The 24,382-nt window shown below is 43.7% G+C and overlaps 1 protein-coding gene across 2 annotated transcripts in view; it reads left to right on the top strand.

The window, feature by feature from the left end:
* SPON1 (spondin 1) overlaps positions 1 to 24,382 on the top strand; it is a 1,209,493-nt gene that overhangs the window by 426,951 nt on the left and 758,160 nt on the right. For both annotated transcript variants that reach the window (XM_069623584.1, XM_069623585.1), the window contains exons 5-6: positions 67 to 189; positions 8,483 to 8,631. In XM_069623584.1, the coding sequence (XP_069479685.1) occupies positions 67 to 189; positions 8,483 to 8,631 (272 nt within the window). The remainder of the gene's footprint in view (positions 1 to 66; positions 190 to 8,482; positions 8,632 to 24,382) is intronic.

The raw sequence follows: 24,382 nt of genomic DNA on the forward strand, positions 1-24,382 counted from the left end.
TGTTGTAACATGGACGCTGTTGTACATTTGCTCAAATGACCAGAAAACTCGATCTTTATTTTTTAGATTCGCTTTCAGAAGATGGGACTGAAAAACCCATAATTGACTGCTGTGCCTGTGGAACTGCAAAATACAGATTAACGTTTTATGGCAATTGGTCAGAAAAGATACACCCCAAAGATTACCCAAGTAAGTAGACAAGGCTAAATGGGAAGTACTAAAGTAGTAAAAGCAAAGAAAAATCATTTTATTTATCAAAGTCGTCGATTCCTGATCAAAACACACTGTGAAGCACCTGTCCAGCTAGGCTTTCACTACAACCACTACATTATTAATGAACCCAAGCTCCTATACTTTGAATGCCAATTTATCAAATGAATGTGTATACTGTGGAACTTTAATACCCCTCTGTATTCAGGACTCGCAGACTATCAACGACTACCAATGCACAGAACGTTTTAAACCATGCCAATATTGTTATGTTTTCCTTGATTTTAGCATTGCAAATTCTATAATACATATATTCAGGGCCTCATTACGACCCATGCGCTAAGGGGTTAACGGCGCTGTAAAAGGTTGCAGTGCCATTAACCCCTTACCGCCTAATTACGATGTCCCTTTGCGGGTCCCTACCTTAACGGCTGATCTTGACCAGCCCTTAAGGATTGGACCCGCAAAGGGACCTTGGAAGTAATTACGGTACCGCAATTTGCGGTACCGTAATTACCGCCTTCCCCATTCCCATTGAGCCCTATGGGGGGAATTACCACCCCACCAACCTTGGAATGGGGCGGTAATTCCGCCATCCACCATGACGCAATCGTTAAAATACCGGCGTCAACCATGGCGCTGATTGCGCCATGGTTAACGCCTGGGTCGTAATGACCCCCAGTGTCCAAGATGTAATTTGCACAGAAGGCAATCATTACTTGCCTTTCAAGGTTACTATCACATCAAAGGTTAGAGGCATGTCAGCTAATTGGGATCAGGAAGCTGCAGTGCATATTCCAATTAATTGAAAGCTAAACGGATGGTTAAGCAGTAATGGAGGCGTGGATTCATTCAGAAATGATACAGACTCCTACCCCTTTCTCGACTCAGTTTGCTACCACTATCTGCTCTTTAAAAGCTCTGTTACAATGTTTTATCAGATAAATAACCATATCATTTGCCTACATACCAGCTGGAAGGTATATCTCGCTCATACATGTACGTTTTACTCTCCTGTTCTTATTGGGTCAAAAACCTACAACTTGGCCTATCAAGGCAAATTTTAATTTATGTTTTTTTGTATTTTGTCGTGAGAGGCTCCTGTACTCTTTGAGTGCTAAAATCCTGGGCAGTCGTGTGGTTAACACCCTGTAAAGGCCCTCAATCCCGTGTTGTAATGCAATTAATATCCAAATCCACGAGAAGCAGAAGTATCAGAAGCAGCGATTACCAGCAAGGAAAAAACAGCAGTTTTTGATGAAGAAAGAGCTTTATTGGGCAAAGATAACGGGGGAGGACGAGGAGGAGGTAACCACACTGCTCTAGTGAGAAATGTAAACGTAGTGCAGAATAGTGTGAGCAGACCAGGACAGCGAAACAGGAAGATATATTTTGGCCAGTCATGGAGATGTAAAGTATGGTGAAGGATGTCAAATGTCAGAATAGACGCAGACCCCATCACCGAATGGTCGCATGTTTCAAAAATAATTTCATTAGGACACTTGATATTTTGGAAGACAACTAGAAAGAGGAAATACACCATTGTGCAAACCTGTTAAACATAACGACAATCAAGGTGCATTGGTTTCCAAAGGGGAAAAAGGAATGCTCAGCTACAATCATCAAGTGGGAGCAGATAGAGCGTTAAGGATACTGGGTTACACTGACCCAAAACTCCTGCGTTCTTACCTTTCTGATCACTGACACTGATATTACTCTCAGAGATTCCCTCCCCCTACAATGATGCCACGTGTGTAGTTAAATAACTGAATATGTCACACGCACATTCAGAAAAAAATAGGCTAACAACTTTTTTAAATCTGGCTCTCCAAACTCTCACACTATCAGCCCATCTCCCACCCCTTACTCCCACTCTGCTACTCTAACTGTATTATCACGTTTCCAAATGTCCAAAACCTGCCTCCACAAAATGCTCCTGCCTCTCTAAAGGTTGCCGAAGACTGCATGAGGTTCAACCACATGGCTCCTTATGTAGACAGCAGGTTCAAACCTTTAGTCTGAACTTTTCATATTTCTGACCTTTGTTCAAACTTTTTTGAAACACCTGAAATATGGGTGGTTTAAAGTTCTAATTAATATATCCATCCAACACTACATTAGACACCCCTTTGAATGGGATTAGAAGGATTCTGAGGACTAGATGTGCCCATCCGTTACACTATGCACTTCCAGGATGAGATAAATATGAAAGTGTCCAGGTTGCTCCCTCTATCCAAGACCTCTTGCATTAAATTCCTAAAGATGTATACTGTGCAAGCACTCCAACTTCAATATGTGTAATCCCAGGAAAGTGATCCCCTGCTGTCCTCACGCAATGGTACATTACAGCTGGAGTCCTGACATCCCAAGATCCAGACATAACTCCCTTATTGTGAGTGATTTGAATGTGTTTTGCATATTCAAATGCAACAAGGTGTTCGTTTTGTGATTTGAGACAAATCTCGTGGCCTCAGTCAACCTAATCCCCGACTTTTTGTTTTTGTAAATAAACCTCTTAAAATATGTTCCTTGCTTCTGAATCCTCTATTGTAACACTGTCTGTGACAGTTGTGACACAAAACTGCATTATTTATGGAATTGTACTTTTTTACTGACAATAAAGGTCCGCAAGGACCAAACGTTCTAAAAATGCTACCACCAAAGGTTCGAACACCAAAAGTTTGAACCTTTGGTGGTAGTATTGCAGGTAAGTAAAAGAAAAAAAATACTGCGGTGGCTGCGGGGGTGATCCCTGCAACAGCCCGCTCACTATACTGTGTGGTATAGTGAGCAGGGTGTTGCGGGGGACACCCCCGCAGCACACGCGCAAAAAAAAGAAAAAAAACAGGGTCTGGGGGGTGTCCCCCGCAACACCCCGCTCACTATACTTTACAGTATAGTGAGCGGGGGTTGCGGGGGAAACCCCTGCAGCCCCCCTAGTATGTATGTGTGTTCGCATGAGAAAGGTGCAAACTTTTAGTAGTTCGCACCTTTCTCATGCAAACGGTCTGACCGCAGCAACATCAGCCGCAGTGGGATAACTTAGATCCTTATTTATGATGCTGACTCAAATCATTAAAGGTGTGTCATGAAGACAACATGCCAATTTGCAACGTGTGTTGCATGGACACGATCCCATGTGATTTATTGACATAGGCAGCATTTAGTTACAAAAGCTTTGCATGTTTGGAATTTAATTATACCCTTGCCGAAATTACAACAGTGGTTTTAGCATCTAGACAATAGTTCACACAGTGAAAATGGTGGTGCAAACATGTACAATATTGGTCAAAATGTATGGATTACAGGCAGTGTATGTTATTTTACGCCAACGTATCAGACATCTCTCAAAATACCATAAATTAGCAGTTCATATGAATATATTTAAAAGTGTCAACATTGGTGATATTCAGACTGTGATACATTAAGGTCCCAATTCATGGAATGCAAAAAATGTACTGCAAAAAAGACTGTGTGCTGACTTTGCCCGGACTTTGCAGAGCAAAAATGTACTTTGCACAGTTCCATGAATCAGAGTTTGTGCCGGCAGTGTTAAGTCACTTTTCAGCAGTGCAAATTCACTTTGAAGCGAGTAAAAGGTTCTATGAATAGGGCCGAAAGTGTGCAGTAGTTTGCAGCATGACTTGTGGTTTCATAAAGAAATAATAAAATACATGAATAAATGACTAAATGAATAACGTGATCATGAAGGTGGTTCTGTTGAACACTTTATTATTTTTCAACTTGGAAGGTAGGTCATGCTGGATGCAGGATAAGAGTCCTCGATGACAAATCAAAAATATTCATGTGCTGTTTGGAATAATGTTAATAATTAAATGACATAACATTTTATATAACACAAGTGTCACCATTTAAGTTGTTGAATGTGACATTAGAGGTTTTTCGGTTGTTCGTTTAACCAAGTCCATAATTAAATTCTTACACCCTCAATACTATTTTATTTGCCTGAAAGGTGGTGTTTTGTAATCCACAAAACACCACCTTTCAAGTCAAGTAAGGGTGGAGGGTGCAAAAACGCAATTCTTCATTCATGTTCCATCAGAATTACAAAAGATTGTTCTCATCTGTATGTGTGTTGAAAAACGAAATTCACCATTCCTTTTTAAATCAGAATGACAAAGTATTGCATCTCATCTGTCTGTGTGTACAAACACACAATTTCCCTTTTGTTTCCCATTTTTCTCTGACCCCAAGTTATCAACTCCTGCCTGTTATCAAGTCCTGCCTTTTATTTTCAAGTGTGATGAAAAACGATTTTCATTTGAGTTCTTTTTTCCCAAGCTTGCCTTTTAAATAACAAGCCCAAAACGATTTTTCCTATTGCATTCCTTTCCAAAACAGAAACTTTTTAAATCGGCAGCAACATGATTTTTCCATTGTGTCCTCACTCCCTGCACCCTGTCTTTCAATCAAGGGTGTCATATTAAACTGAGACCTGTAGGGTGGGGGTTGCTGGGAGAAAATTATTGTTTTTCAAATTAAATCATTTCTGTGGATTTTATATTATATTGCAAATGTTTTTATTGGTTAAAGTGAAATCAAATCTGGTGTACGTTGTTATTGCATGTTTCAAATTCTCACGCATGTTGTTTTAAATAACCGAGTCATAGAGCCTCATTACACGGTAGGCGGTGAGCCATGGCGCTATTAGCGCCATGGCTCATGCCGGTAAAATACCGCCACCGCCTTGGCGGAAAGGGGATTTACCGCCCCATCCCAAGGTTGGAGGGCCGGTAAATCCCCCTTCCGCCATTGCCCTTCCCCATTCCCATTTCTGCCCCATAGGGCTCTATGGGAATGGGGAAGGCGCTAATTACGGCACCGCAATTTTGCGGTGCCGTAATTAGCTCCGAGGTCCCTTAGCGGGTTGGTTTTTAACGCCTGCAAAAAGCAGGCGTTAAAGCTCCAACCCGCTAAGGGACCTCGTAGTAAGGCGGCAGGGATTTACCGGTACCGGTATTTTACCGGTACCGGTAAAACCCTACCGCCTACCGTGTAATGAGGCCCATAGTTGTGATTTTGGCTGTTGCCACAGCATTGGTGGCTGATGTTATTAGTGTGTCAAATATTAAATAAAATAATAAATATATATTCTTACTACACACCGGCCTGGTTCCTAGACCATTGGTGGCACAGGGTATTTGTTGGGGTTGGGTGGTAGACAGGTTGAAGGCCTCACCAAATTGAATTTGAATTAAAGTGCTTTATTGTGCGCCACCTTGCTTGGAGGGAAAGGAAATCTCTGAGTTGCTTGTGACCGAATAATAAACCGCAACATCTTTAATAAAATATATTTGTTTTACACAAGTTGTGAACAATAATTCAATTAGGTATTTGTTTTGTTTCTGTGCCTTGAAAGCTCCTTCTCTATTACTCCTTTCCATAAAGAGGAGATGATTTCAAAAGTGCCAGTTTTAACAAGATGGATACATTGAAACACTTTACTGGCCTTTTCTAGTGGTATCCCTTAAAAGTTAATAGCAGTGAAGAGTCTTACCATTTGCAATGGGAGTGCATTTAATATCCCCCATAAGCATGTTCTTTTCACTAACTTAAGTGCTAATTTGTATGCAGTGGACCAGTGGAGCTGGCCCGGAACACATCCACTCCCATGCCCTGCATTATCTGCATAGATTGTATGTTTTCATCAGACTCCAAGTGGTCCGCAGTGCCATGCAAACATACTTTAAATGTGGATAAACCTGTTGGATCAGCACCAAGCTTGCATGTGAACACTTAACAGCCACCATAGATCCCACTGTATTTCACCACCCCTTGTTACTGATAAAGAGCACGCAGAATTTGTTTGGATACAGGCCTCTCCCCGTGCATCAAAATGGTGATGCAGGCACAGAAGCATGTGTGCTCCCTTCACAGATTCGGAAAGTCATGGTTTTCCCACTCTACTACTTGCTCAGCATTTTGATCCTGTCCAAAATGGCATGGATGTCAAAACATAGTACATTTTGTGCCTTCTTGTTATTACTCAACAATGGCATTCAACGTGCTGTTGAACATGAGCACCCAGTACCTATAACTACAACCCAGAGTGCCCCGTGCCAGACACGAATGTGATCTTTTCACATTGGCTTACTGAATTGAAAGCGCAACATGTATATACACTGTCTAATGTACTGTAATCCTATTCTTTGAAACAATTTGAATGAAATGTTCACACAAACTAATGAGATGGTCTGTAGCACCTTCGGTGGAAGAAACCTCCAGTACTGAGCAACAAACCAGAGTCAGAAGACCACTTGGGCTCTCTTACTACTACTGAACAAATTGCTCAATCAGAACAAAGCAGTCCATTTGGGAAACATCCGGCTACGATCGGCTTCCCTGCAACACAGCCCTGATGCACTCCTTACTTTCTAAGGTGGGCTTCATTTCTAGGTTGGGTCGTATAGTTCTACATCAGCAAATCCAATTCTCTTCCAGACTAAAGGTGCAGTCTAGATCAGCAGAGAGTGTTCCTCTCTGATTGTCTTGTTAGGAAATGTAAACACTTTTCACAGACCTTTTCAATATGAACAATCATTCCTATAGTTCATCTTGGTTCCAAACAAGTCACTTCGTGCTGGTTTGATGGTTTCTTTATTGTGGATCAGCGTTTACTATTTTAACTGGTTTTGCCTCTTCAGTAATCTGAGGAATTTCAGATTTGACGCTATCCTCTATCTCGTCACCATTGCTGACATGATTCTCTTAACCCAAATAATGTTCAGGGAAAATGCATGAGCTTGTTTTTCGACCATACCCATGTCCTTTTACAACCTGACCCCATCAACCTCCTACATACTGACAATAAAAACTCTTAAATATGTATGTTGTCAGTGAAAAATAACTACTTTTCAAGTTCCATTGGTGCTTGATCTTTCACTGTCCAGTTTCTATAATGCACACATGTGTGTTTCTGATTAAGCAGCATTTAAATAGCAATTGCAGATGGCTACTTTTGCAAACACATCATGTCTCCACCTTCACATGCGCTAGGGCGGCACCATCTATAATGGCAGTGGTAATCACATGATTATTCCATCACTTCATCGGGAGCACCCCTATATTCAGAGCGCCCTGATGGTCTTACCCTGAAATTCCTAAAAGGTTCATAGAAATCACCATGTTTCGTAAAATGTATATATAAGAATCCACTTTGCTGAGAAGTTCTGCTAGCTCCCCACACTTCCCTCCAGCGTACATTCTACCTGCTTTGGACAAAGGGAGCAAATCAGATTCCATGCTGAGTTTCCTTCCCGCTCTGCTCAGACTACCAACATACGCACATGTTCTTGTGTGGAGGCATGCTGGTGTGGAGGCATGCTGGTGTGTGAGCATGCAGCACACGTGTGTGGGGGTCTGTCACACAAGTGTGCTGCATGCTCACACACCAGCATGCCTCCCTCACACATACACTCATTCTCTCGCTTACAAAAACGTGCACAATAGATCTTCGTTCTAAACACACAAACAGTTACAATGTAAAAAAGAAAAGCCAGAACTAATGGTTTTGCGAATGATAAGTCTAGGGTAGAGATCTGCAATCTTTTCCTCACCAGGTGTGTTGAACTACAGCTCCCACGAGGCTTAGCCAGCAAATTCAATAGTAAGGGATATTGGGAATCATAGTCCAAAACATCTGGAGAGCCTTAGGTTGCAGAACCGTGTTCTTCGTGCACTCAGCACCCATTGTATCATGTAGGCCAACTAGTAAAGGCATGTCAATTATGAGCAGCTATTAGGATTGCTCTGAACAAGTCTGGGAGTGGCATGTGGCCTTTAATAAAACAATACATTAATATGTAGGTAGCACATGCAGATGCTTATTCATGTTACTCTTATTGTAATGCCATTTCTTCTGAAACAATATTTGTAGATGCTGGTAAGATAGCTCAGCCAGTTGAGCACTCACTGCTGCCATCTGTGTGTGAGCTGCAGGTCGCATGTTTGAATACCACGAAGGCCAACTCAGCCGCCCATCCTTCCGAGGTGGTAAAATGAGCACCAACCTTAGTTGGGTAATATTGTATGTAAATATGTTCTATGGAAAGCGCTTTGGCGAAAGCGCTATATAAATAATTATCATGATGACCTGTTCAAGAGCGATTTCTGAAAAATGCACAAGACTTGGATTTAGTGAACAATATTACGAATATATGGACAATTACACATCCGCTAAACTGAACTCTGTGCTTGGATAATATGGATGTTGGAAGAGACTTTTTAACATGTTCTTTTTACTTTTCCCAAGGACGCGCTAATCATTGGTCTGCCATAATTGGCGGCTCACACTCCAAAAACTATGTTCTGTGGGAGTACGGAGGATATGCCAGCGAAGGGGTTAAGCAAGTGGCAGAGTTGGGATCACCAGTAAAAATGGAGGAAGAAATTCGGCAAAAGGTAAGCAAAATATTTGACTGTTTTTTGTGTGGACACAGGTAACATGTACATCATGGAATGACTCCTTATTTTATACATGCACAGTGTAGTCAAATGAAAGAGTTTCACGTTAATCAAAATTCTTCATAACATGTCTAGTTTTGGAAAATGTGTTCTTAATCGTGTTGTTCAGTTCCTACAAGCAGTTTTCTGTTTGTGTGATCAACAGTTGAGTATGATTGTTTCTGTTGACAGAGTACTGCACTACCTTAAATTGTGGGGAGTCTCTTAACACTTTTACAAAGGTTTTGCCGTCGATTTCTTTCTTCAGTTGGTCATTAGTTTCTTACATATATTACATCATTTGATGTACCAAACCCTCACTTGTATGTGCTTACGCGTGGAAAGAACAGTAGGGAAGGTAGGTGCGAATACATCATGCAACTGTAAAGAAATGTGTTTGTGTAGATTGTAGTTTCTTTGTAATACTGTTCTGTATTCTGTGCACATCTTGGCCCTGATTTACAAAAACACTTTGTAATGGGAAGACCCCATTGAAAAGAGGTTGTGTAAATCAGGTCCACTGTTTTTATGCATTGTACATTCTATATACTTTATACTGCATATTCTATATACTGTAATGTATACTGGTCTATACACTGTTTCAACTACTATTTTAATAATACTATCCTGAGCCCCATCTATGATCTAAACGCCCCTCTAGCCACCTGGAAGTCAATGAAAACTTGACTTTTCCCACCTTCAATCTAAACTGTATCATGCCCGACTCAACTCACATCCATCCTCAGTGGCAAGGCAGCTTATGGTGAACGTTGCACTTTACAAACCCTTAAATGAATGAAGAAAAAGAAAGTTTTCTCCTGGTTATCTTGCTTCAGTGGTTCAAAGAATAGTTCTAACGCAGTAGTTATTGCGATACAAGTTTTGCTTTTATTAGTGCTAGTGCTGAGTTGTTTTTAACATTCAGTTGGTATGCATTGAGTACATTAAGGGGCAATTGTATCCCTTGTTTGTCAGCCGACACGTGTTTCGACCTGCGGGTCTTTATCAAGGCTATTGTAAACAGTCTCTAGCCCCCTATGGGGTCCTGGTCTGTGGTATTGTAAGCTGTTCTGTAGAGACAGTGGCTCCTTTTGGGCCCTGTGCTACCGGTGTATCCTGCAGGTCCATTGCGGCTGCTGTTGATGAATGAACAACTGAAAAACCATTGCTCATCACTCTAACACATTCTGCGTTTGTGTTTAGTTGAAGTTTTCATAACATATCTAAAGAAAACAGATACAGTAATCACACATTTCCATAAAAGTTGGATTTGGAGAAGGACATATTTGCTATATAACATAATTGTTATATGCTTTAAGTTAAAAAACATAATGATATTATTAGCAAAATATACATTTTCATTTCAATGCAGTGCAATAGGTCAGAGCTAGACTAAAGGAGCCATTTCAAGCTTTACAGAATTCGACAGAAAATACATAAGTGCCCTATTTAAGACACATGATGCTGGTTGGGGGTGCCTGCGGGGGGGGGCTATGAAGCACCTTGGTTGATCTAATGCATCCTTTGGGTAAGGAGGAGCAATATGTGCCATACTCTCTGCCTTCATCAGGCTCCCTTTCCTAACTGCCACACACTTCATAATGGGCCTTACAATCAGTGGTCGAAGTGAGCAGGAGCGGTTGGGAGCCGTGCTCCTCTACTTTTTCAAATTAAGTTTTACCGTTCCTATACTTTTATTTTGAAAAGAAACCGATCCGGAACGGTTTCGTTTTAAAATAAAAGTGTAGGAAGCAGTTGAAACTTGCACTTTCAGTGCACTACACTAAATGTTCCCTTAAACATCAGGTGCATGTGTTTGGGGGTTTGTATTGTGTTTGGGAGGGGGTGTGGTGATGGGGTTTGTGGGGAGTAAGTGCAGGCCAGCAGGGAACATAGTTCCACTACTTCTTTTTCTACACTTCAACCACTGCTTCCAATATTGGATTTCTTAAACAAACATGTCCTTTTTGTTTTACTTCAGAAGAACCCTGCCGGAATGTATGGGCCCCTGTGGCCTGGGGCCAGACACAATACAGACTGGGGTCAGGAGGAGCAAGCATCGTACGTAATCCCGTCCGATGTGGGAATCCTTGCATTGTGTGTGCTGGGAGCTGCAAAGGGCTTCCTTTGATTGTTTCCCTCGTCCTTATCTTCTTGACTCAGCTGCATGAATCTGCAATGCGCCTGCGGCCACCGCCGGCCATGCTTTTCCTAATGGGGCAGGCTATAGGACACGGAAACGCAACGTGCCATTTTTCTATAAGGCATTTGAAAATGCACATCCCAAAACTGTCAGTAACTTTGGAGTGTCACGCACCCAACCTTTCCATCCCAGTTGCCCCTCGAATGTACCCGCTGGTTTTCCAATGCACGGCACTCCGCTGGCCCACGTGGCTAGTTGCGGCACTCCACAACTACGCCCAATAAAATCGACAGGACATACACTCACCTTTAGGTGAAATGTTTATTTTAGAATGTTAGGCTCCTGTGTTCATAAGCTGGCTCTGCTTTTTTATGCTAACTCACTCTTATCATTTGATGCATGTTGGCATTAATCCTGCAATACACATATGAAGTAAACATGCAGAGATATCTGAGCATGATCTTGCACTATAAAGGCCACTCAGGTGGTGGATGTGAATTGAGATGTTCAAGTCTTGGCAACGCTCGCCGATTGGTGCACTCTCCTGTCCGGTTAATTTATTATTTAACTTGTTTTGGATGCTATACTGCTGGCCCACGAGAGCAGAGGCGGCACAGTGCTGTGTGTGATTTTAAGATACACAAGCTATTTAAGAAACAATACGTTTTTGATGGACCGATGAAAAACATACACGTGCAGCATATTCTGTAGCAAAGGTTTTCTGTTCTGGCCACAAGCCAACCTGTGCGCAATTGGCAACAAAGGTCAACAGCGGGCATCATATGCTGGGAGCCAAATCCATTGTCTCGGATACCTACTTGTGGTGCTTCTATTTTAATGATTGTCGTCGTTTTTTTCCACTAGATATATAGCAAGAGAGTAGAATGAAGCAACGCACCCACGGGCCCCAAATCACAATGACGCACTTTGCCCCATGCATAGCTACTCTTGCACGTCAATCCTGGCCAGTCCCTTATTCACAGCAGGGACTGGCAAGGCGTAGAATGAACTGGCTGCAGGGGACCTGCACACGGTCCTTCCAAGCATGGGCAGCACTCGGCTGAATTCCTGGGGCCTCACGCAAGTGGACAACACACTTCTGAGAATTAGGCCCGGCGTGTTCCACCCTACAAGGCAGGGTCGGACTATTGCATAGAATTGTCTCGGGCACCAATGAAAAAGTGGCCAACTGTTGTAAATGGCAATTAATTCCTTTTGTGACAGACTGTTTAAATAATACCCAAGGAGGAGTCTTTTTGATAAAAATGTGATGCCAATTTTGCATTTTAAATAATATTTATTCAGAAACACTGGTCAAACCTACTAGCCGCATAGTGAAGTAACTCCACAAACTGGCCCACATTGGCCAAAAAAGTAGCCCACTTTGACCACAAGAACTGCCCCGCACTAGCATTTTGAGTTTTTGGTTCAGACATTGCCCTGTTGCCTTATAGGCCAGTCCTAGACTGCCACAAAGGAGTGCAACTGCACATCTCCCTAAAGTGTGCTCAGTTCGGAGACTGGGGCACGTGACCTTAACAAAAACGTATGCCTGTGCTTTTTTGAATCAGTGCTTCTGGATGTTTCCATGGCTGCATCATTAAATGTCCTGCACTGGTTATGAGTCTAGAGCTTGCCTATGAACAGGTTGTAGAGACTCACCAGGACCTCTTTATGGATCCCCACAATTGCAGTCTTTCAGCAGGTAACAATGATAAAAGCATATGCTGCAGTCACTAACCAAAGGGGGTGGGTAAGGGGTGCCCGAGGGGCCTAGTCTCAGCTGCTTAGCTGATACATCGGCCTAACTAGTTGCAACCATTCTGTCATCTTAAACTAGGGTGCATTGTTTTTCAAGATCTCTGCTTGCTAGTGTAAGATGCCCTTCAATCTATGAAGGAACCATTCCTTTTATGGTGTGCATTTTGGGGAAATCGGAATCTGTTTGGCGTATATGTTACTGTACACCTTGGCAGTAATGTTGACAATCTAAATTCGATCCCCACTTGCGATTTCAAACCAATGTCAGTATTTTGTGAAGTGTCTAGTCCAGTCCTGCACCTTCTGCACCTTAATGCCTTGCAGAGACAGACAGCTTTCCTCTTCGGGGATACATTCAGAGCATTTAACAGGAAGAAGTTCAATCAGGCTGTTCTCAAATGAGAGGTTACATCTGACTTCATTTATCAACATGCTTGTAGCTGTAATCAGAAAGGGTTTTCTTTGACTTGCCTTGTAATTGGATATGCTCTCTGTAAAGGTCAGGGCCTTTAAGTATGAATCCAATGTACTGTAATTACGTTGTGGGTCCCTGTAAGGGTTTGTGTGTGTGTGTGTGTGTGCGCGTGCGCGCGCGCAGAGAGCCTATCTATGACTTTGAATCATCTCCTCCATTAGGTCTAAGCTGCATCCAGATACTCAAAGGGATTGCAGTATCCGTGTTTGCACCCCTTGTGATGGCCTACGCAGTGAATTACTGCACATTTTCCAATGAGAGCATCGTTAAAAAAGCATCTGGCGCGAGTCGATGTTCGCCATTCAGCAGCAACAACCCAAGAATGACCACCTCCCACCCACCGTGCAACTTAAGAGGGAAGACACAGTGGTGGTACGTGATTAGAGGGCTACATAATTCAGAGTTGACGTACACGCGATGCATACACATTCAGCACTGTTACTTTCATCCAATGCAGCTGATTATCTGCACTCGCTATTTAATTACATCTGGTTGAAAGGTTCAACTTCTGGGTGATTTTGTGCGTGGTCACAGATCACTTCCGGGTTGCACTACTTCCAGGGCAAAGTATTTTGTAAATTACATGGCCTGCCCCATGTGTCAGTCAATGATTTTAACAGCCCTACAAATGGAGTGCAGTCTTGTTCATCCTGAAGCCAGCTGTCAGTACTGGTATTTGAGTGCAGAACCCTCTTATTTTGCCGCTGTTTCTGCTTATGTTGGTTGGTTTCACCTTGTAACTACAGCATTCTGAAATCTGTGACTTATGCAGAAAGAAAAGATGATGGTACACAATGTATGAACATTCCGAAATGCTGTCTGTAGGACATAGGAGTGAGTGGGAGCGTTCCAAAGTTTTGGCCTGCAAAAGAGGCACAGCGTTGCCTGATAAATGGGTCTCATTTAGACCCTCCCATCTTCGCATGGTGATACTTGTACTATAAGAAGCGGGGCGACTTCAGAGAATCACAGTAAACACTAAGAAGGGATTCTCCTCTGCGGTCTCCACTAAAGTGTCCATCCTCCTATTGTTCATTTTGCAGATCTATTGGGATATTTACAATATCAGTGGTCTGGTGCCATTGTTTTCTTCTTCTTCTCATTGAATTTCTTGAGGGAGGACCTAGCTTTGAGAAGCAACAGAGCGCTTTGCAGAGGTATACAACAATACAGTTACGCAACAGAGTACTTTACAGAGATATACAACAGTACATATGCGTAACAGAGCGCTTTTCAGAAGTAACAACAGAACAGATATACAGCGGGGGTACGCTACAGAGGGGCACAGCGGAGGGTACAGCTGTGCAGGGTGGCGGGCAGGAGAGGGGAGGACGGCGTCTATCGAGTCAGGTGGCGCGCTAGGCAACGTGATGGCCTAGTATTTGCACTCAAATACATTGAGAGCTTCTGTTTTAGAAGTGTGGATCCTTCCAAAAAAGAATAAAATACAATTCACCCGGGAACAACTGCAGTCATTTATAAAGAACATGTGCCTATTTATATTAATTCACTCTTTTCTCTCTTTCTCCTACTTTTTCTTTAACCTTGGATCTTTTGAAGGACGGTGTTCATTTCTCTTGCTTTTCAACGATGGATGTAAGATCTCTTGTTTTTTGTAAAAGAATGTGAAAACATTTTAATATAAAAATAAAAAAATAAAAATTAATTCACTTTAAGGTCCTAATGCAGAATGCCAAGAAAGGCACTAGTACTGCTTTGAAATGAGGAAACACATTGGACATCAAACGATCAACCATTCACGAAAAAGTGGGCTAAAAACAATTTTTTTGAAAGATATTTTTAAAGAGACAGCATCTGGACACTGCTTGCATTTCATCTTTGATGAAAGCCAGTGGAATCCACGCGTTGGGAGCTTTGAAGCTGCTTTCAAAGTACGCAAAAGAAAGGCGCTGCTGCACTGAAACACTGTGTTTCTCCTACAGAGCACAGGTGTCTGGGCAGGATCCTGCAGCCTCTGCTCACAGCATTAGTATATATTGTATAAACTTTTAAAGCCGGTTTGTCCTATGCTTCAATGATTAAATAACTCATAGGAGGCTAACTTTCAAACTCAAGGGAGTTATTTGCGAGGTCGAGTTGTCCTTTGCTGTATGGCGATATTAGAAGCTCCACCATTTGCACTGCGTTTCACTCTTGCTGTTAGACGCATGCGTGCAGATAAACATGTATGTAATGAATCAGCTTCTTTCCCCGGGCTTTACGTTTTGAGTCATCTGTGCCGCGTTAGTGCCGTCTGCGTCAGCAAGTGAAGTGCAGGCATTTATTAGGCAGATCCAGGTCGTGAGTGTCGGTAGGTTGTACTCTCACGCCTTCCACATCCGCCACGTCACACCACCAACTGCCCAATGAGAGGAAAGTGCTCCCCAGGTTCAGCCTATCCCTCACTACAGAGGACCTAACCCATTCACTGGCCAACGGGAAGCAAGCTTGAGGTCAGGTTGTGGTTTGGCTTTAGCCCCATGATGGAACGGGTGCAGTACTGCACCTACGGCCAAATAGCACTGGGATCACGTGCGTAGTGCCCCCCTAAACATTAGCAGCTGCAATGCTCGGAGTTGGGCTAAGGCTGGGATTTCCGTTGGCAATCATTCAGTGCCAGTGGATCTTGTGGGCGTACCAAGAGGGACAGCAGTGCAACACAATGGAGCCTGATGCAGCATTAATCGGGAGCTTGGTGGCAGGCTGCCAGAGCCATCCATGGCACAATGCTTCCCAAGGGTGGGGCTGATGTTGGTCTGTGACCTGGTTAGGAAGAAGTGGAACTGTTGGCATTAGCACCTTTAGCTGGGCATCTGATGGCAGTGATGTAGTCAATGACAGTGCTTGGATGGGCAGCATTTCTAGGAAAATGTTGGCAATGTAATGCAAGGGAGCCATTTCCTGGGTACTGACCCGCATTCTTACCATTTTGGTGAGTACTGGTGCATCCAATAGCAATTATTGACAGATGTTCCAGTTGCTCGCAATTCTTGATGATGTGGTACATTCATGGGCAGATGTTAATAATGTATGCAATAGGACGTGTTTTGGGTAATTTGATGCCAACACTTGTCAAAGTGGCAACAGCATGTGAAATAGATGGCAGTTACTAGCAATGCCACAACTACCTGTGCGTTTCCAGGCTATGGGGCATGTTCCTGGGAGATGCAAGCAATGTATAGCAAAGTAACACATTTCTGGGCATTTGATATCCATTGTTGTTAAAGTGACAATTACGTGTGTATTTGATAGCAATCATTGGCAGCGGTGCACGCAGATGGACAGTTGCTGGCAATCCTTGCAAAGGGGGCAATAGTCCAAGCATCGTTCGGCGATTTTTGACAACCGGGCCATCCTTAATTTAGCAATGATTCTGTCAGAAATTGTCTATCACTTCAGTATAGGAAGAGAACACTGTTTCTATATTTTCTGTGGCTAGACAGTCAACTTGTTCCACTTGCTACCTATATAATCAGGGGACATTAAAGACTTGCTACACTTTATGTTGATCTGTAGCAACTTGTCTGATATTAGGCGATTTTGGCCCAGGGGCCATTTCATTAACCATAATACAAGAACTACCGCAGAGGCAATGGAGTTTTTACTTTGTTTTAATGATATTAATATTTTAATGGACATTTGTGAATTTGTAAAAGCTGCACTTGGCAGACTTGATAGGCAATTTGGTGTGATTTTGTAATGTCTTACAATATTTCATATTGTTTTTTGTTTATTAATTTATTTATATAGCACTCCTAACCCAAGGGTATCTGGGCGCAGATTTAGATTTCTTCTTTTACTTTGTTCTACCTACTGCACAATGTGCTATTTTTTGTATGACCAGTTAATTGCAAAAGCCGAATATTAATGGATGTCTCGCTCTATAGAATTAGAGAAAATGATAGGGGGGATGGTGTGCTTAAAGAAGCAGTTCAAAATGTAGTGCTGTTTTCAAGGCACACATACTATGCTATTTTTGTTTTGTTTATTCGTATTTGTAAACCACACATCTGCCCTGGGTAGTGCACATGTCATCCTCTATGATCCTGTGGGAGTTGCAGCTGCATCCCAAAATATGTTGACACTGTGAGGTGAAGCAGTGTGTGGTGGTACCAGTGGGGGGCAAACTACTATCCTGACATTACTTAGGTGTGTTAGAAAATATTTGGGCTCAGGCACTTATTTTTACAAATTAAGCACTGATTACAGGCCATCTATTGGAGATGGTTCGTTGGTGGTTTGAGGAATGCATCACTGCCCTTGATAGGGGACAGGCCAAGGGCGCACCCAGTGGTGACTCTTGTATGAATGCCGTTTGGTCTACGACCAGCGTTCAGAAGAAAATAATAGAAAGATACTATTCAAAACAATGCCCTCTGGGCTGCCCTAGGTTTGTCCAAGCACAACCATGTATGTCTCAGAAGCCAGAAAAGATGCCCACTTGCTCCCAATCCATGAGCGGATCAAATTTGTGACTCTCTCCATCACTCACAAGTACCTCACCACCTCTGCCCCGACTTACCTCTCACATTGTGTGGAAAAATACACCCCACCAAGCTTGCAAAGATCCACAAACTGCCACCTCCTCAAAGTTTGTAACTTCACTCGAAACACTGCAGGAGGATTTAGCTTTAATGTAATTGCTGCAAAGCTCCGGAACAATCTTCCCATCGCCCTGAGAAAGAACCTGGAACCGGCTTTTCACCTAATACAACCTGTTCCAAGACATTTCACCCCTGTAACTCTCCCTAACAATAATAACTGCCTCCTTTCTTTTGTATCCATGCTTGTTGGTACTGTTTAATACCCCTGACACCCTTTTTTACCTCCCCAGTGTACTTTACATGTCTCCTCACCCAATGCAACTAGCGCCGAGGTACCTAAGGGTTCAGTGGGCTGCAACTTATGCAAAAACAAATAGATAAAATAAATAAGTGAGAACCTCATCATGACATTTTAATGTTGGAACTCCACCAGGATGTCTGTGCGTTTTCATTTCTTTTAATGAACAACAGCAGCATCTGAGCCAAAAGACCACCCCTTCAAATTCCATTTTTTTTTATTTGATCTAGTTGCCATAACAAATTTTTCAAATATCCAACACATATACACATTTACTTATAATTTTAAAAAATTAAAAAGATTAATACATTGTTATAATTCATAACAACACATATATACATATACTTTTAATTTGATAAAATTTAAAGGAATTAATGCATTCTTACAATTTAAAACATGCCGCGTAACCAAATCATAGGTTGCGGCCCAGGTCTAATTCAATTTGAATCAATTCATTCTCCTACTATAATTTGGCACCATAAACTTACTCAGCTATTCTTTACTTATTACAATGAATCGCTTACTCAATTACTTTCACAACATAGATCATTTTGCATTAGGTTCATCAGGATCTGGAAGTACAATTTGCAGATACTGAACTATAGCTAGCTGAATTCTTATATGGGTGCCTGAAAATAATGACTGCCACCTTTCATTACCCTCCATCGCCCTCTTTGTAACTATAATGTTGGAAAAACATCTAGCTTGCACATTGCGAAGTGCTTCACATTCCACCAATAGGAGTTGCAAGGTCTCTCTTTGTTCTAACACAGTGCAGTATCTGCAACAGTTTAGTTCTTTTGGGAACTTTTTCCTTTTGTAAAGAACATCTCTCGTATACCAGAGATTTAATCTGAATCTTAGATCCCCCATTCGCACCTTTGGTGAAGGGCTTTTCAATAAGTAGCTTGACATTAATCCATATTATTTAACACCAAATAGGAAAATATCAAAGTCTTTATATTGGGAGCATCTTGTCATATTCTCAGACCAATCAGCTAGATGTATTTTCGTTTTTTCTCGATCTGGATTTGCTAGTAATAACTCAACCGTAATATCTGCATTAGCCAATTCATTGAATACATGATTTCGCCATTTAATGGGGAAGATGTTCATAGATTTCAACATATGGTGGGCTATCACCTTCAATATGTTATTACTTTGATATATTCCCTTTCTGTGTCTTTCAGCTCAACTTGATTAGACCTAGAAAGAGAAAGGAGCCAACAAAGAAGTCTTCGTCAATACACATTAAACATTTTGGAAGGCCACCTAAGAAGAAGGCAGCTGGCCAGCAAAAACAAAAAATGCCCATTCTTTCTTCTGTAGACTATTATTCTATAATGGTCCAAGCTAGTCACAGTGATTTGCCATATTCAGTATCCAGTAATCAGGCAATACAAGCCACAAGGAGGCTTGCCTTACAGAATCCAGGCAGGACGGCAGGGTCCTGCCTGGATGATATGATATGATTGTTTATTTGTATAGCGCCTATACACAATGTGTTTCAAAGAGCTTCAAGGCAAGGGAGGGTACAAAGGAAATTACAATGACATTCTTACAGGCCATGAACAGTAAGGATGTGAAATTAGGATGTGACCAGGGAAGGGTCAAAGCAGGCTGGAATGCATATTCACGGCTAGATCGAGATGCATGTCCATGACAAAAGTCAAAGTTTGGTCATGTGTATTCGAGGCAGGTTGGAAATACACAGTCCAGACACAGTGGCATGGAAGGATAGCGACCGCAGACCACTTGTGATCTAGGTAGGGGGGAGGCTAGCAAGACAGAGCTCAGACAGGTTTGCTTGGAAGGTGAGTAGCAGACTTTATTGTTATGTCAAAGCAGATGTCCACAGGAGAAGGTGTGACCCCCATTACATTAGATGGGGGTCTACTCGCATAATAAACAAAGGCAGAATACAGGGAGAAGATTTTCTTCAAGGAAAATTCTGCCGGGAAAGTATTACTCATGTACAAACCAAAGTAGCCACTTTAAAATAGCCAATAAACAGTGTGTAGATTATTTACTCTTTTACAGTTTCATAAAATTGCTGTCCATGTCCATTACGACGAAGCATATGATTGTTTTGTAAAACTTTCAATATAGTTTACTGTGAGAATACCATTGATCATAGCTTAGGTGTCATCTATTATTCAATACACAGACTTCACTCCTTCCCACTGGGTAACTACCCAAGCACTGACTGGGTAAGAGGAAAATAGGTATGTCGTATTTTATTTTTGGCAGTAAGAACATTACAGCATTGAATATGCATTGGAATGTCACACTATTTGCCACTACAAATCTCTGCTCTCATAACAAATGATTTTGTGCTTTTGGTAAGTTTGTAATGTCTGTCTTTTCAATACTAGCGGCGTAACAATGTTATTACTATCCATATGTGTATGAACACAGCGTTAGTAACCCATTCCACGGGCTATACCAGGGCATATGAGTTAAAAGTCCAAAGCGGAGAGAGGACATTTAATGAGGGCATGGGACCTCCCCCCGGACCTTCCCCCGGTACAGTCCATGGAACGGGTTACTAACGCTATTAGCACCCCGGGCCACCAAAGTGGTAACCCGGGATGTTAAAAAAAAACATTTTCATTCAAAGAATGTGACGCACAGCGTCCCGTTGAATTAATGAAAATACTGTGCCAAGATGGGTGCCATGGTTGTGAAAGGTGGGGCTCTGTACGGAGCCCCCCTTCCACTTCCATGGTGACCTGAAAAGCGAGATGCAGGGAAGCTGCTGTGGCGGCATTGGGCAACGCCACTGGCACAATCAGGTTTAGTACCTAGATTAGTACAAAAAAAAGAAGCGGAACAGGTGGGTGGGTGTTGTGAAGATGGCCGAGTGGGGTGGGGGAGCAAGACATTAGGTTCCATGGAACACGGGCTGAGATCGGAGGAATCAGCCCACTAACCAAGGAACCTGATTGGCTGCGCCCCCCGCCACAAGTGCTAATAAAGAGGTTGGATTTTCAAGGTTGAAAATAGGAGTCAAAACAGAAAATTACACTGTGATGCACACATATAAGTAAATTTATACCTGGGCAATGCCGTCCATCGACTAAAACAATACCTCAAGAGACCCAAGAGTCTGAGTTTCCTTAAAAACACACCCTGAGGCAATCAGCAGAGAACCATGGGTCACCTCCACACGCTTATTCTAGCACTTCACTTTTGCCTCATACTTCAGAAACAAGCATCCACGCCTTGGTCCTCTCCCACCTGGACAGTGGCAACTGGCTCTGCGCTGTAGTGCTGACTGCCACCCTGGTTCCACGTAATGCTTTCCTGCGCTCTGCATCACTGCTCATTGCAGGACTAAAGAAGACAACTCCCCGGAAGTCCTTCAAGGATGGCAACCTTCTCCACATTGCCACTCTTAACTCTCACTCTGCTGTCAAACATTCCTCTGATATCTGCCGACTTCTTGAGGAACTGGACCTCAATGTCCTCGGTCTCACTGAGACATGGTTCACGGCTAGCTCTGTCACCAGCATTGACATACTCCTACCTGATGGCTACAAGATCCTCTCACCGTGGCCAGGCCAAACCGCGCTGGTGGGGGTGTTGCCATTATCTTCCCTGTGTGGTTTCCTGCCTCTGTCACTCCCATGCAGAACTACTCCTCTTTTGAATGCCTTGTCTGCTGACTCTCTCTCTCTCCTAGCCATTCCCTTACTGTGGCTACTATCTTTCAGCCACCTGGTCAGATTTCTTCCTTCCTCTCCGAGTGGGCTGACCTCTCCTCCTCACTCTTGGCCTTAACCACTCAACTCCTCTTTCTTGGAGACTTCAACATCCACCTGGATGCCACCTGTCCCCCCTCCGGACCCTTTCGCGACCTCTGCGACTCTCTGTCACTCTCCATTCTCCCCTCTGGCCTGACTCATTCTGCAGGGCACACTCTCGATGCTCTGATCTCCTCTGACTTTCCCCTCTCTGTCCCTCTCTCCACTCCTCTCTCTTGGAGTGATCACTTTCTCCTATCTTCCCCCCTCACCCTCCCTACCCCTGAGGCCAAGCCACTTTCATCACTGACTCCCTCCTTCTCGTTCATCCGACCCATGAAGGGTGTGTCAGTTGAGGCTTTCGCCGCCACCTTCTCATCCCCCTCCCCCTTTGGCTGACTCCCACCCTGACACAGCCCTCTCCTTGCTCCACTCTGCTATATCTGATACTCTTGATATCCTTGCCCCTGTCATGAGACTCCGCCTGAAGCCCAAAGCCAAGTGTAACTCCTGGTATGACTTAGATCTCGTCACCCTAAAACGCAAGTGCAGGGTGGCCGAGAGGAAATGGCGTGCTTCATGTCCATCCTCTGACAAACTGGCCTGCCGCCTGCTACAAAGGCAATACCGGCTCTCCATTCTCACCAAGAAGAGAGCCCATATTCAAGTCCGCATCTCTGCGGCATCTAACAACTCGGCTGAACTCTTTAAAATCTGCAAGGAACTGGCCAATCCTGCCGCAGTCTCTACCTCTCCGGTCCCCTCCCAGGCCCTCTGCACGGCACTGGCTTCTCACTTCATTTCAAAAACTCAGGACATCATGTCCTCACTCTCCTTGTATCACCTCCCTCCCTCTATTCCCTGCTCCTCCTTTGGCCCTTCTGCAGCCATGCCCCTCCCTCCTTCTCTACCTTTCCCCTTTTCTCTGCTGACAAGGTTTCCAGACAAGTCCGATCTATGAAAGTCTCGTTGAAACAGGTTCACCCCTGTTCCTCCAAAACGATCAAGGACCACATCGACTCCCTGGCTCCTGCCCTGGCTGACTTCTACAATCACTCCTTCGCCACTGGAGTCTTCCCATCCCCCTTAAGCACTCCCGTGTGCACCCTCTTCTTAAGAAACCCTCTTCCAACCCCTTCTGCCCGGCTAACTATCACTCAATCTCCATCACTCCCTTCCTGGACATGCTCCTGGAGAAACTGGCCATCTCCCAGCTTAATCTCCACGCTGAATCTGTGGGTTGTCTTCATGACCATCAGTCTGGCTTCAGAGCTGCCAGAAGCACAGAAACTGCTCTCCTCAACATCCGTGAATACCTGCTCTCCAACCTTGACTCTAACACTCTGTTTGTTCTCATCTTGCTTGATCTCTCTTCTGCCTTTGATACTGTCAACCATGCCATCCTGCTCAACCGTCTCCGTGATAACCTGGGTATCACTGGTCAGGCTCTGGCGTGGCTGACTTCTTTCCTCTCCAATCGAACCTCTCAGGTCCAACTTGGGTTCTTCCTCTCTGACATCTTTTTCTCTACCTGTGGTGTCCGCCAGGGATCTAACCTCTCTCCCTGGCTGTTGAACCAATATCTGGCACTCCTTGCCCACCGCATCGCCGCTCTCTGCCCCAACTTTCAGTGCTATGCGGATGATACCCAGCTCATTTTCAGGCTACCCTCGGCCTCCTCCTCTCCTTCCCTCATCTCTGATTGTCTGTCTGCTATCCAGGAATGGTGTGCCGCCAGTGACCTCTGCCTTAATGCCAGTAAGACTGAGGTTCTACTCATCGGCACACCCACTCCCTCCTTCCCTGCAGCTCTCTGGCCGGCCTCTCTTGGCCCTCTTCCTGCTCCTACCTGCAAGACAAAAAACCTCTGGGTCATCTTTGACTCCACACTCTCCTTCTCTCCTCACATTTCTGACATCTAAAGAAGTCACACTACCAGCTGTACCTCCTCCAAGGTATTCTTCCTTTCCTCTCCTTCCCCCAGAAGCTCACTGACTCCAGAGCCCTGATTCTCTCTAAGGTGGACTACTGTAACAGCCTCTATCTAAATCTGCCTGCCTCTACTCTCCGCCCTCTGCAACTCATCCAGAACAGGACTGCGAGACTTGTCCTTGGCCTCAAGCCCAGGGACTGTATCTCTCCAGGACTGAAATCTCTTCACTGGCTCCCAGTGGCTGCGAGGATTAAGTTCAAAACCCTCTGCATTGTCCACAAGGCCTTCTGGGGCCTCCTGCCGAAATACCTTCAACTCTCTCTTCCTAAATACCTTCCTTCTCGAGCTCTTCGCTCATCCGCCTCCAACTCCCTCAGGGTCAGTCGCTTCTCCAAGCAACGAGTTGGGGGTAGATCTCTCTCCGTGGCAGGGGCCTCCCTCTGGAACAGCCTTCCTGCTTCACTGAAACTTGAGGAGAACCATCTCCGGTTCCGGAAGCACCGTAAAACCTTCCTCTTTGCTTCTGCTTTCTCTCCCCCTCTCCCCTGCAAAATTCTGATTGAAACTGCACTGAATCTGCACTGGGCCACTCTCACTGATCTCGGTCCCTGGCCCAGCCACCTGCCCCCTGCACTGCCTCCCTGGCAACCCTTGCACCGCGGGACTGTTTCTGTATCCCTACAGCCCCCCTCCCATCACTCCAGCACTTGTCTGCACTTACCTTGCACTTGCCACCAGCTGGCCCTTTATTTATTTATTTATTTATTTATTTATTTTATTATTTATCTCCCCTTCCACTTGCACTTTCC

The sequence above is a fragment of the Ambystoma mexicanum genome, chromosome 11 (assembly GCF_040938575.1).
Source record: "Ambystoma mexicanum isolate Mex_15411 chromosome 11, UKY_AmexF1_1, whole genome shotgun sequence".
NCBI classification, from domain to species: Eukaryota; Metazoa; Chordata; class Amphibia; order Caudata; family Ambystomatidae; genus Ambystoma; species Ambystoma mexicanum.